This window comes from Chiloscyllium plagiosum, unplaced genomic scaffold (genome assembly GCF_037043375.1).
Source record: "Chiloscyllium plagiosum isolate Xiang-an unplaced genomic scaffold, Cpla_swu_hap1 HiC_scaffold_3, whole genome shotgun sequence".
Taxonomy (NCBI): domain Eukaryota; kingdom Metazoa; phylum Chordata; class Chondrichthyes; order Orectolobiformes; family Hemiscylliidae; genus Chiloscyllium; species Chiloscyllium plagiosum.
In genome coordinates, this window is record NW_028270141.1 from 105973253 (window position 1) to 105988215 (window position 14963).

The 14963-nt window shown below is 39.8% G+C and overlaps 1 protein-coding gene across 5 annotated transcripts in view; it reads right to left on the bottom strand.

The window, feature by feature from the left end:
* LOC122548370 (actin-1) overlaps positions 1-14963 on the bottom strand; it is a 114766-nt gene that overhangs the window by 18818 nt on the left and 80985 nt on the right. For 3 of the 5 annotated variants that reach the window (XM_043686929.2, XM_043686928.2, XM_043686931.2), the window contains 3 exons: positions 11663-13498; positions 7676-7798; positions 5666-5794 (listed from right to left, as the gene is read on the bottom strand). In XM_043686929.2, coding sequence (XP_043542864.2) covers positions 5666-5794; positions 7676-7798; positions 11663-13498 — 2088 coding nt within the window. Of the gene's footprint in view, positions 1-5665; positions 5795-5831; positions 6450-7675; positions 7799-8605; positions 8867-11662; positions 13499-14963 lie in introns of those variants that run through there. The other 2 variants (XM_043686932.2, XM_087982281.1) reach the window with 2 other exon arrangements.

Consider the following 14963-nt stretch of genomic DNA (forward strand, 5'->3'; position numbering starts at 1 on the left):
AAAACATGTTCAATAAAATACTCATTAGCATTAACATGGTTCCATGTCAACATGCTTACCTCTGAATCAAAATATTTCAAGTTCGTTTCCTGCTATAAATTTGCAAGCTTAATCTAGGTTGACAATTTGTTGCAGTACAGACAGAATGCTGCATCATTGCAGATTATTCCTTTTGGGTGAGGTATTGGATTGTGGTTTAGTTCAACATGTATTTTATTTTTGATGTTTTTCAAAAAGAACTGGGATATTCTCCCTAACACTTGGTCAACATTTATCACTTAACTAATAATTGGTCCTTTAACTCTCTGGGTATTTCTGGGAACTTGTCATCCACAGACATTGCATTAGGCCTCATAATAATAACTTCAATGTCTGTGAACCACAAAGGATGCATATTATATAAATATATTCTTTCGCTTTGTGCCAAGAATGAGAGCAAATCCCAAATCTATTACTCATTCTTAGTTGCCCTGCAAGGTTATGTTGAGCTTTATGTTTTTGTGGTGACGATGAGCTCACAATGCAGTCAGATAAAGAAATTGCAAGTTACTGACCCAGCAACAGCGAAAGACTGACAGGACTGTCCAAGTCAGGATGCTGGGTACCTTATAAAGGAACACAGTGTTCTTGCAAAACTCTAGCTCTTGCCCTTCACAGATTTGAATAGGATGGGATTGAGTGAGAATGTCAATACCAAAAGAGCAAAAATGCATTTGCACATTACTGAAGTTTGATCCAAGTCCTAAAACATGTTTTTTTAAAAAAGTCTGGAATTGGTATGAATGCTTTCTAAATGACAATGAAACCAATTTCTGTCCATCGTGTAAAATTATATTAAACAAGGATATCACAAAATTCCAGAATACAGGGGTTCTCAGTGCCAGGGTTTGATTCTGTACAGTTACTTAATTTTATGATTCAATGAAACTGTGTATTCTATAGAACTTACAGCACAGAAGTAGACCATTCAGCCCAACTAGTCTGTGCTGGTACTAATGCATTCAAGCCTCTTCCCACTCTACATCATCTAACTCTACTGGATTTGATGAAGATTGTTTAATCTTAAATTGAAAAGGTGGATCTAAAAAAAATATGAATCATGAGATACAAACCAGTTCTTATAAGGTTTTGTGGTTTGGAAGTTAATGCAGGACTGGAGAAAGAGAGATGAATAGCTTGAAATGTACTTGGATAGAGGGATAGAAGGCTCTAAAGCCAAATTTGTGCGACAACACAAAAAATAGGCAGGGATAGTAAATTGTAATTTGGAAATAAGAACCTTACAAATGGATATAGATAGGAGAGTGGGTCAAAATGTGGCAGATGGAGTTTAACATGGATACATGCAAGGTCAAAAAATTGGAAGGTGGCCTATTATCGTAATGGGGAGAGATTTCGGGGTGCTCCAGTGTAGAGTGATCTGGGTGTACTCGTTCATGAGTCACAGCAACCAATAAAGAAAGCAAATGGAATATTGGCTTTTATAGCCAAAGGAATAGAATATGAGGGTAAGGAAATATTGTTGCAACTATACAAGGCACTGGTGAGATCACACCTGGGAGTACTGTGCACAGTTTTGGTCCCCTTATTTGAGGAAAGGTATAGTGGCATTGGAGGCAGTTCAGAGGAGATTCACTAGATTGATCCCTGAGATGAAGGGATTGTCGTATGAAGAGATTGAACAGTTTATGCCTATACTCTCTGGATTTTAGAAGAACGAAGGGAGATCAAATTGATATATTCAAAATGAGAACAGGTGTGGATAAAATAGATGTGGAGTGGATGCTTCCTCTTGTGGGGCGTTCTAGGACGGGAGGTCTTATAATAAAGGGTAGCAAATTTAAAACAGAGTTGAGGAGAAACTACTTGTCTCAAAAGGTTTTGAATCTGTGGAACTTGCTACCCCAAAGTGCAGTAGATGCTGGGACAGTGGGTAAATTTAAGGAGGAGTTAGACAGATTTTTAAATCAGTAATGTGTTGAAGTGTTATGGAGAGAAGGCAGGAAAACGGGGGTGAGCAGCATATCAGCCACGATCGAGTGGCAGAGCAGATTTGATGGGCCGAATGGTCTGATTCTGCTCCTGCTCCTCTATCTTATGAACTTATGAACTCTTCATCCAGTTATACAAAATGTCAGCTGTACATTATCGGATTAATGTAACCACCAAAGAGAGAAAGAGACACACACCCTCTGGAGCACATTCAAGCTGCTTTGGTTGAACTGCTGACTTCAAGAGGACTTCGACAAACACAATGCTGTCCATAAAAAGAAACCGCCTGACCAGCAGAATCTTAGCACTGAGTTTATAGACAAACCTTCAACATTATAAACCTGTTTGTTTTGCCTACTGTATTAGTTTCATTTAATAAAATGCCTAAGTCACTGAAAAGGCATTCAATGTATTAGATAAACAAAAAGGATTAGAACCTTGATTTGATTTTGGAAGTTTGTGTTCAAATGTTTAAGTAAAGAGAAACGACCTGAGAAAGTGTTGGAATATGTTCAAAACCTGCTCAGAAAGGAGTCATTCAGTGGCTGTGGCAGGTAAAGGATTTCAAAATCATTCTACAATTGTTAGGTATTAACTGAAGTCAAAACAAAACATCTAAAAAGAATATTATTGATGATTTATTCAAGTTATATGTAGTGTTATCACTGAAGCAGTATGAAATAAAGTAATTAGTAATCACGGCAGCACGGTGGTACAGTGGATAGCACTGCTGCCTCACAGCGTCAGAGACCAGGTCCAATTTCTGCCTCAGGCAACTGTCTGTGTGGAGTGTGCACATTCTCCCCGTGTCTGCGTCGGTTTCCTCCGGGTGCTCTGGTTTCCTCCCACAATCCAAAAATGTGCAGGTTAGTTGAATTGGCCATGCTTAATTGCCCGTAGTGTTAGGTGAAGGGGTAAATGTAGGGGAATGGGTCTGGGTGGGTTACGCTTCGGCGGGTTGGTGTGGACTTGTTGGGCCGAAGGGCCTGTTTCCACATTGTTAGTAATCTAATCTAATCTGTTAGTAATCTAGTAAATAGACCTAAATGTTAAAATGTTAAAATACTCCCAAAATCAATTGTTCACTTGGGCCAAGGCTCTTTCAACATTTCGGAAACTCTTCCTTCCCTTCCCCTCTTCAGTTACATTTACCCTACAGCATCAGTATCAATGAAACCTTTGGGCGAGCCACACTTTTAATAGTTTATTATGTAATGTAATCCGAGTGTTAAGTAAAGCAGTCTCCAACATAAAAAGCTTGAAACAAATGTGACTTTGAATTAGTTATACATCACATTCTTTCCATTTCTCAGAAGTGCTGCCTTTGACTGGGTCATGGTTCATTTGGGTGACTGCACAGCTATGCTTTGAGATGAAGTTTGCCTAGTTATCTCACCATAGTGGAGTACAATCCCAGCATGTAGAAATTTCAGTTGGAAAAGTTCAAGAAGGCCGATTTCCCATTTGAATCCCAGTTTTTTTTTTACACGGTTCTCAACTGATTTAAACTTAAATACATTGGTAAGTAGCATAGAATAGCTTTGGGATTGTACATGAACCTTATCAATCTTGAAATGCTTCCATCCAAGTATAATGAAATCATTGCTTGCATCCAGCAATCATTACCGGAACCCCTAACTGGTTTTAATCAGATTCAAAACACAGATCACTTATAATTATAGAGTTATAGAGATGGACAGCACAGAAACAGTCCTTTCGGTCCAACTCATCCATGCCAACCAGATACCTTAAATAAATCTAGTCCCATTTGCCAGCACTTGGCCCATATCCCTCTAAATCCTTCCTATGCATGTACCCATCCAGATGCCTTTTAAATGTTGTAATTGTACCGGCCTTCACCACTTCCTCTGGCAGCTCATTCCATGCACGTACCACCCTCTGTGTGAAAACATTGACCCTTGGGTCCCTTTTAAATCTTTCCTCTCTCACCTTAAATGCATAGCCCCTAGGTTTAGACTCTCCTACCCTGAGGAAAAGATCTTGACTATTCATCATATCCATGCCCCTCATGATTTCATAAACTTTGAAAAAGTCACCCCTCCTCCCCAGATGCTTCAGGGTAAACAGCCCCAGCCTATTCAGCTTCTCCCTGTCACTCAAACTCTCCAACCTTGGCAACATCTTTGTAAGTCTTTTCTGAACCCCTTTCAAACTTCTTAACATCCTTCCTATAGCAGGGAGACCAGAACTGCATGCAGTATTCCAAAACTAGCCTAACCAATGTCCTGTGCAGCTACATAATAACCTCCCAACTCCTATACTCAACACACTGACCAATTAGCCAAGATCACTTTGCCAAATATTTGGGGTCCAAGACCGGAGCCTAATGGTCTGTGCTATGTTTAGAGTACATACTTATATTTAAGGATGGTGTGGAACAATTAGAAGATATAGAATGGTTTGGATATTTCTGAGTTTAATAGGGTCTTGTCAAGGAGTGAGGTCAACAGCAATGCACGCTGTAAATCATCTGGCTACAGAAAAATTAATGACTTTGGAGAACACAATCAAGTAAAGCTTTCAAAGAGAGAAGAGTTTTAGATTAGATTAGATTAGGTTACTTACAGTGTGGAAACAGGCCCTTCGGCCCAACAAGTCCACACCGACCCGCCAAAGCACAACCCACCCAAACCCATTCCTCTACACCCAATGCTACGGGCAATTTAGCATGGCCAATTCACCTAACCTGCACATTTTTGGACTGTGGGAGGAAACCGGAGCACCCGGAGGAAACCCACGCAGGCACAGGGAGAATGTGCAAACTCCACACTGACAGTCACCTGAGGCGGGAATTGAACCCGGGTCTCTGGCGCTGTGAGGGTGCAGTGCTAACCACTGTTTTATTGCCTTAATTACTGGAACATGATTAAGGGACCTGTCTATTGATGGTTGCCGAGCAACCCCTATCTGTACTTACCCAGGAGTCAGAAGGAATATACCCCAAAAGCTGCAAGTCTCTCTTATGAAATGCTGTTCTCAATAAAACTTCTTGTGAACATGATATATCCAAACATCAGTATTTCTAATTTGTGTAACCTGAAAATTTGGACTATACTCATGTTCTAAAGACTGGAATCCAGATTGACTCAAATCAGAACTGAAGTTTTACCATCAGTCTGTCGCTGTCCACAGTTTGACTTCATGTACAGTAAATCCAGTGGATGTGAGAAGTCATTACCTTCTATCTCTGGCTTCCAGACCCATGGCCAACACTTTTTTCTGTCCCCCTTTTGCCTTTATATTTAAAAAAACCAGTTCTACAGAGACTTGTCTTTCTGTTGTTATGTGAATGTTTCTGTGCTAGAATTAAAGTAATATAGTTTAAATTCAGATGTTAACCAATGCTTGCGACTTGTTTTCAAATAAATTTTGTTTCTAACGAACAGATTATTTTGAGTTCATCAAAGAATGCTGGTAAAAATCCTTTATTCTGAGGTAATACAAAAGAGAAGTAGTTGACCATTTTGGTAATCGATTCAACACGTTTACGCTGATGGTCGGCCTACAGGAGGAGTCGAGTTCTATTCTACATTCCTCCTGGTAAAGTCATTACAACTGGTAAAGTTCCTAAACCTTTCAGCTTTGGAGAAATGTTAGTAAACATTCTGTAATCTTTAACTTTCTAAGCTGAGTCCACTTCAATTAAGCATACCTTTTCTATTTCATCCCAGTTTGTCACAACGCCATGTTCCAGTGGGTAGTGCAAGGAAAGAACACCTCGCATATGTTGAGCATCGTGCCCAATGTAAACATCTTTTTGATTCCTCCCATTACAAACTCTCTGAAAACAGATAAACAAATTGTACAACAAGTTCGCTTTGGCATTACAGGCAGCCCATGATGTTCGGGGTAATTTTCCCAGTTCCCACTGTCAGGATTATCGGCCACCTGTACAATTGTGGGCACAATGTGAATTTGGGAAAATTCACCTTCCAGCTATCCCAAACGCAGTTATATTGTGCCCCTCCCATAAAGATTGCCTCTGCATCTTTCATAAAAGGTACACAAATCAAAAGTGATAACAAGAGAGAGAGAGAGATCAAAAGATAAATTAAACATTTAGCAGAAACACCTAAAATGAGGGAGATGAAATTATTCTCAGCCAAAGCAGACCATTTTACATTCCCCCAATTTTCCTTCTGAAATCATCAATCCTCCATTATACACAATTTGAATTTCACTCTCAAAATATTCAAGCTGGGCATTTCAGAGGACAGTCACTTCCTCCAATTCCTTTTGACAGGCCACATTAGCCAATAAGCACGGATATTGCACGGAGCTGGAGGAAGTGAACAGCAGTGGAGTGTCCATTTCGGGTATGCACTTCAACAACAACCGGTCCTCGAAATGGATGGAGCTTCTCGCTGACAGAAATGGACAAATATTCTGCTCACTGTCCCATGCCTGGTTTTAAAGTGAGGAGAGAACCTGCAAACCTAAGGATGAAGGAGAAGGCGGAGAAGTCATAGGAGGCTTAGCAGGTGGCCTCGACCATGGAAGAAACAACTTATTAGAACCTCACATCTTGAATCAGAGCTGAAGTAGCAGAGGAAGGGTGGAGGTGGGGAGTTAGATGTGACACTTCCTGATTGGAAATAATGTTGACCAGATTGGGGCAAGTTTTAACCTCCCAAGAGATGTTGGAGTATTCAGCCATGGAGAATAGGAGCTGATGATAGTTCGGAAAGATCCGGAAGTTAATGCAGCTGTTCATACACTCATGCCTTCTTTCTACAGAGTTGACAGCATGGCGCTAACTATCACATTAGGAACTGCTGGGGCTAGGAGCCTTTAATATGATGGGAATCAAAGATGGAGGCCAATCAAATTGAGAGTTATTGAGCAGATTTGATTCTGATCAATAGAAATATGCATGCAATTTCTGGTATGGAAATTAATAGCTTCCCCACCAAACCCTAGGTACAGGTAGGAAGGATAGAGAGGTTAGAAGTAGACAAGAGCATAAATTATGGTAAAAGAGTTGTTGAAATGAATTGGAGAGATCCTGTGATCATTTTGAAGCTGTAGTTGACAAGTCCTAAGGAATAGCCAAGACAAAGAAATGGCAGGAAGTGTAGGTGGAATGCTTTCTATGCAAGATGAAGAATGAAGGGAGTATAAAGAGATATGAACAGTGGAGAGGTTGGGATATGGTAAAATGAAATTTATGTGGAATTACTCAAAATGTGAAGTCAGCCTATTGTTTTTTATTCAAAGTCATTTTCATTTAAAAATAAATTACTTGCTCAAATTAAATGATTTTAATAAAATGGTACGGTTTTTTGCAGAATTTCTATGCAAATTAATGGTGAATTCAATTTAAATAACTTTTTAATTAAAAATCAGAACTTATTAATGGCACTTTCTTTCAATGGCTAGATAGAACACATTTCTTAGCAAATTAATTAGTGGATCCAAGCTAGAAAGTGCCATATCATTTGACATGCTACATTTGTATATTTTTGTTACTCAAATGCCACTCGAGAAACTAGTAAAGAGGAACAGATTGACTGTAGAGTAACTAGAGTTTTATTTAACATAAAAATATAATTTCCTAAAAGGCTAATGTCTGGTATGTTGCAAAATCAGGCATCAAGTAAAAGGCTTTATTTAATAAAATATACTAAAAGCTCCTAATAAGCTAATATTGAGGACTATTTACCTCATATTTAGGTTGTCCAATTACCGTTGGAAATATAGTCGTTGGTAGGTCCTGATTTGCAAAGCCAGCTTTCATCAGACCAGAGCCTGTGTCCAACACAACTGGTATGTTATAGTCACAAACCTGTCAGTGACAAAAATACACGTTAACAGCCTGTCCTCAATTCTCACTCTATTGATAATAACATTTTGAGCCTATGTCTTAAGTGTCCTTAATGGAAAAAGCAGACAATTAAACATGGATCAATTTTGCAATTCACATTTGAAAAATGAGGAGACTGTGTGTCCAGAATATACACATTGTATAATATTGGATACCATGTCCTGCACATAAAAAAAAGCCAAACGCACTGAAGAGTGTTTTCTGTCTAAATGCTGGTTAGGACAAAAATGTACATCTAAGTAGACTAAGACGACCAAGGGAATTCATTTGTGGGCAGGGAAAGGGGAGGAGGAATCTCGGTGGACAAAAATGTTGCTGGAAAGCTAGGCCCTTGACTGCTCCTCTAAGCAAAATCAGCATGCAGCAATTTCAACCTATGGATCCAAGATTAATTAGACAGACAAGAAAAAAAGATAGCTGCTAGGAAAGGAGTGACTGGGAAGAGATCTGTCAATGGAGCAGCCAGGGTCATGGGGAAGTGACAAGTGTTACGATCTTAGGTAATTCTAATAAAGAAGTTAGATCCCAGAATTAATCCTGGCTGTTTACATAAGGTCATGGATGTTCCCTAACAACAGAATATAAGTCTCTCTCTCACACACACACACACAAAATAAACACACGTATACAATACAGTTATAAAGATATTAACACAGGCATCAAAACAAAGTTTCAACCTGTTTTATAACATCATGCATACAGAGACTCAATTCCAGAGAAATGTAATTCCTATTTCAGCTTTTAAAATCTTTTCTCAACTGCACTTACCAGTTTCTTTCCATTAGACTGGTGAGGCCATTTTTCATGATTTCTTTCCAGGTCCGCTGGCAATAAAACCTCACCATCACCATGCCCTAACTTTTTAGTTTTAACAAGTTGAAGAGTTATATTCCTGGATTTGAAGCTCTGAACGGAAACATCTCACCTCAGGTGACTGGTCCCCATTAAGCGACTGAACTCTCTTGGGAGAAATTGTTCCACCTTCTGAACAGAATTCTGGGTTCTTCTGAAGTAAAACTTTGAACCTTCTGTTCAGGAGGACTAAACTGATTGCTTTAATATTTACTCTGCCACAGACCTAACAGTATAAATATGTCATCCATTAACACAACAGCAGTTCAAGCACTGTAAGAATAATAGGGTGGTTATGGTAGGGGATTTTAACTTTCCAAACATAGACTGGGACTGCCATGTTAAGGGTTTAGATGGAGAGCTATTTGCTAAGTGTGTACAAGAAGATTTTCTGACTCAGTATGTGGATGTACCTATGAGAGAAGGTGCAAACCCTGACCTAATTATGGGAAATAAGGCAGGGCAGGTGACGGAGGTATCAGTACGGGAGCACTTTGGGGCCAGCAACCATAATTCCATTAATTTTTAAATCATCACGGAAAAGGATAGACCAGATCAAAGAGTTGAAGCTCGAAATTGGAGAAAGTCTAATTTTGATGTTATTAGGCAGAACTTTCAAAAGCTGACTGGGGCAGATGTTTGCAGGTAAAGGTACGGCTGGAAAATGGGAAGCCTTCAAAAATAAGATAACCAGAGTCCAGAAAAAGTACATTCCTGTTAGGGTGAAAGAAAAGGTGAGTCGGTGTAGGGAAAGCTGGATGACTAGAGAAATTGAGGGTTTGGTTGAGAAAAAGAAGGAAGCATATGCAAGGTATAGACAGGATAGATCGAGTGAATCCTTAGAAGAGTATAAAGGCAGTAGGAGTATACTTAAGAGGAAAATCAGGAGGGCAAAAAGGGGACACGAAATAGCTTTGGCAAATAGAGTTAAGGAGAATCCAAAGGGTTATTACAAATACATTAAGGACAAAAGGGTAAATAGGGAGAGAATAGGGCCCCTCAAATAACAGCAAGACAGCCTATGTCTGGAGCTGCAGGAGATGGGGAGATACTAAATGAGTATTTTGCATCAATGTTTACTGTGAAAAAGGACATGGAAGGTATAGAATGTAGGGAAATAGATGGTGACATCTTGAAAAATGTCCATATTACAGAGGAGGAAGTGCTGGATGTCTTGAAAAGCATAAAAGTGGATAAATCCCCAGGGCCTGATAAAAGTGGATAAATCCCCAGGTATACCTTAAAACTCTGTGGGAAGCTAGAGAAGTGATTGCTGGGCCTCTTACTGAAATATTTGTATCATCGATTGTCACAGGTGAGGTGCTGGAAGGCTGGAGGTTGGTTACCGAGGTGCCACTGTTTAAGAAAGCCAGGGAACGATAGACCGGTGAGCCTGACGTCGGTGGTGGGCAAGTTGTGGGAGGGAATCCTGAGGGACAGGATGTACATGTATTTGGAAAGGTATGGATTGATTAGGGATAGTCAACATGGCTGTGTGTGTGGGAAATCATGTCTCACAAACTTGATTGAGATTTTTTGAAGAAGTAACAAAGAGGATTGATGAGGGCAGAGCAGTAGACGTGATCTATATAGACTTCAGTAAGGCATTCAACAAGATTCCCCATGTGGGACTGGTTAGCAAGGTTAGATCTCACGGAATACGGAAAACTAAAACAGTTTTAGTATTTGATTCCTACTTTGAGGAGACACTGGTAGCAGAAAAAGCCCACTCCACTGAGTCCTGTCACTTATACCCATTAGCTCAGACAAGTTAATTCAGGGTGATTGGGATATTTGAGATGAAGAATTGATACTACTGGGTAATTCACCGTGGGCGGCACGGTGGCACAGTGGTTAGCACTGCTGCCTCACAGTGCCAGAGACCCGGGTTCATTTCCCGCCTCAGGTGACTGTGTGGAGTTTGCACATTCTCCCCGTGTCTGCGTGGGTTTCCTCCGGGTGCTCCGGTTTCCTCCCACAGTCCAAAGATGTGCAGGTCAGGTGAATTGGCCATGCTAAGTTGCTAGTGTTAGGTAAGGGGTAAATGTAGGGGTATGGGTGGGTTGCGCTTTGGCGGGTCGGTGTGGACCTGTTGGGCCGAAGGGCCTGTTTCCACGCTGTAAGTAATCTAATCTAAAAGCCTTGAGGACATTAGTGGCAATAACGTTTCACAATATGTATTCATTCATGGGATATGGCTTGGCCAGCACTTACTGACCATGCCTAACTGCCCTTGGAGAAGGCAGCTGTCTCTCTGAACGAACAGTGTCTTTGGGATGTGCATTCAGACAATATTTTTGCAAAGCTCTCATCATGAAAAGGTGAAAGCTTGTAGCAAAATACAGTTATATGAAGGCACAGGAAGGAGACTGAAGGTGGTGATCATTTGGTAGTGAGGATGGCAGAATCCAATGCCAGCCATTTGTCACTATCAGAAAGGAAGCTCTGCAAAGCAATCTTGTGGAGTGGATTGACAACTCCAGGAAGTTATGTAGATATCCATGAAAAATATCTGAGGAACAATTATTTGTGCCTACACTCTGGCAGCTGGCTATCTACAGGAGAGTCAGGAACCTCTACGATGTTGATCTTACTTTTAAAAGGCTTGGTTCTTGCTCTTGTTTCAAGACAATGCTGTTTCAAGATTGTTACAACATCATCATCATTAGAAGAAGGCAGAAAAATCAGTTTACATTATCTTGAGAAAAGTCCCCTATCTTGCCTCTCAGGAGTATAGTTTCTTGTAGGGATCCTAGCATATGTGGAGGTGACATGCTGTTAGAAATTGAATCATAAACTCATTCTCCATAAAAATCTTCTCTTGCTATCCTTTGAAGTCCTAATTCCAAAACAAAACCTGACTAAAATCCTTTCAATCTTCTGAGAGACTTTGTTCCTGTAACTGAGATCACAAAAAAAACTATCACAACAATGCGTATGTATCTATCTTACTAAAATTAAATCTTCAGTTACCTTCATAACAGATACTTGAAAAACATGACCATTGATTGGTGGATTACATCCCACAGACACGTTTACATGACAATCTTCAAATACAGCATTCAACTCTTGTTTTGAATGATCGTGTATCTGGCTTGCAATATTGATGATCTGTAAAGAATCCTTCTGTGTCTCAGTGCTTCTGGATTCATCAGATTGCAACATCTCAAATGTGTAATCCTCTCTTGATTCTACATTGCTGCTAATAATTGCACTACTTTCCAGTATTGCCTCATTAAATAAGGGAGTGCCTTGTGCATCACATTTACTTTCAACATATGGATTTGACTTTACAACCAACTTGGAATCTTTTTGTTCAAGACACATTTCTTCACTCTCAGAGTTTACTAAAGAGCTTGTTTCCATGATAAAACCACCTTTCTCATACTTGACTTGACTGTTATGCACGTTTGTTGAGTGTTCAGACAAATTAGAAGAGATTTTGCTCGCATGGTCCTTTTTGACATCTTCCGATTTATTCTTGTTCCCTGTCTGTGAATTTGTTTCAAGAATTGCATTAATGATGATGGATTCCTTTGAAACTGGACAGTTCTCTAAAGACTCTAAAAACTCTTGCTGTTCACAAGGTTTCCTTACAGCACTAGGATTTTCCAAAAACAGTTTTGGGCAACTTTTGGTTTTGACACAGTTTTGGGGCACTGGAACTCTCAACTGCTCTTTCTTTACACTTTTTGTTACAACATCTACAAGAGGTTCAGTGCAGAAGTGGTCAGAGCATGCAGATGTCAGACTATTTTCCACTTTTACAGGTACACTGGTACGAAGTGCTGGTATTGGCTTTTCTTTGGTTTGCTCAGTTAGGTCTTTTTGACTTTGATAGCCAGAGGTATAAATTTTATTTTCTTCAATTGTTTCCTTCTTGGAGGAGTAAAAAATCTGTTCAGGAATTTCATTATCTAGATCAGTAATAGATGTTTGGTCATCTTTTGAACCTGTTGGGTCATTTTCTTCATTCACAGCAACAGCAGTATTTATAACTTGACCAAGCACTTGGTCTTGATCTTTATTGGGACATACTTCTTTGGTGGCCTTTTTTTTAAAGCTACATACTCCGTTTACATGTGAAGGTGGTTTGTCTGGGATACGCTTGTTGCAAGATCGGTCCTGACTAGAGGCGGAATTGAAACCATTTGCAGGGGACCTTAGTTCATTAGACTTTACATGTGCAGCTGGAAACCCAGGTTGGCTTTTTGTTTCAGCTCTTTGGCTATACTTTGAATGAGAACTCAAAACTCGTGCAGACAATTTTACTTTTCTGCTCTTTGGATTACTACATCCTGTCTTAGAAGATATTTGTGGCAGCTTCTTTACATTCTTGTGCTCCATTTTTTCTTCTCGAGCAAGACTCTGCTCCATTTTCTCAACTTCCTTTCTTTCCTTCTCCAGCTCAGCTAAAAACTTGATTCTATCTTCGCTCGGCTTTGACTTGCCCAAGACTTGTACCGGAGCATTCTGCTCTTCCTCAGAGGAACACAACTCTCTTATCTTCAAGTTCTCTTCCAGAATTCTGTCCTCAATTTGATTTAATTCTTTCAATTCTTGCAGTAACCTGGGATTATTGTGTACACCCCAGTTTGTCCCTAGCGTAGCAGTAGTAGTGTTACAATTTATTGTATAAAAGCCACAGTCAGAACTAAAGCTTCTTTCCTGTTGCATGCTCTTGATATCACAAGACAACTGAGAATGGTTGCAACTACAATTACATTCCTGCTGTTCCCTTTCAGACCATTCATAGTCTTCTAATCCAATCACTCCAGCTTCTGAAAGTTCACTCAGGGACATTGTGACCTAGAAAATAAAAGATTTAGTAAGAGAGTTACTTAAAATGCTATATATCAGGATATCGAATGTACTTGCTTGTTTATTCAGTTTTTACAGCTAGAAAAAGGCCATTCATCTCATTTTGACCACACAGGTCATCAAGTATCCATCGACTTGAATCCCAATATCCAGAATTTGGTTCATAGTCTTGAATGCTATGGTGATTCAAGCGATCGTCTAAATATTTCTTAAATGTCTTGAGGGTTCCCGCCTCTAACACCTCATTGGGAAGGAATACTAACCAAGGGATGTTTCCTCAAATCTCCTCCAAAGTTCCTGGTCCTTACATAAAAACTATAGCCCCTGGTTATTGACTCCTCTAACAAGAGGAAAGATTTCTCCACATCTGCCCTGTCTCTGCTTCTTATAACTTTGTACCCCTCAGTCAGGTTCCCTCCTCAGTCTTCTCTGTTCTAAGGAAAAGTAACTGAGCCTATGTCGTCTTTCTGCATAGTTGAGTCACTCCAGCCTAGGCAATATTCTAGTAAATCTCCTCTCCGCCACCCTCTTTAATGCAATCACATCGCTCCTATTGTGTGGTGACCAGAACTGCACACAGTACTCTAGTTATGTCCAATACAGCTCCATCACGATTCCTTTGCCCTTTTGTTTAATGTCTTGTCTAATAAAGACAAGTATCCCAAATGCCTTCTTAACCATTTTATCTACCATTCCTGTTTCCTCCAAGAATCTATGGACATGATCCTTTGTACTCATTGCATTGTTAGTCCTTCCAACCAGCATCACCTCTCACCTTTCAGGATTGAATTCCACTCGCCACTAATCAGCCCATCTTACTAATTGTCTATATGATCCCCATGAATCTAAGGCTTTCCTCTGCACTATGTAACACCTCCAATTTTTGTCATCTGTAAACATACTGATACTACCTCCTACATTCACAGTTCTCTTGAGAAATGGAAAATTAGGAAAAAGCCTAATCAATTTTAACTGTGGCATCTCAAAACAATTTATAGCAGACGTGGATCAGAACAAAAACCAGGCACACCAAACACCTTCTGACATAAAAATGCCTGTTAGTCGGACATGAATGCATCAATATTTTGTTCTTTTTTAGATTGAAGATTAAAATACTTCACAGGGTAGCAAAACTGGCTTGTGCTTTGCCGGACCTAAGACAACTTGGTGCAGGTATCAAACTACTAAGGACCCTCATTGCTTAAAGAAAAATCTTAATTGGAATATTTTCCACACTACATTGTCCCTGATCTATTGCTAGCTCCTGCAAAAGGAGACACTACTAAAACAAAACACAAACTTTAATTTCTATCATATAACAACACTTTACTTTAGCTGGAGAAACATTTTTGCCTTCAGTGCTCTGATGAATGAGTGATGATGGGAGTTGACAGATGTGTTTTTGTGCTTGAAATCCTGACATGCAGAGCTCAGCATCATAAAAGGTACAGAT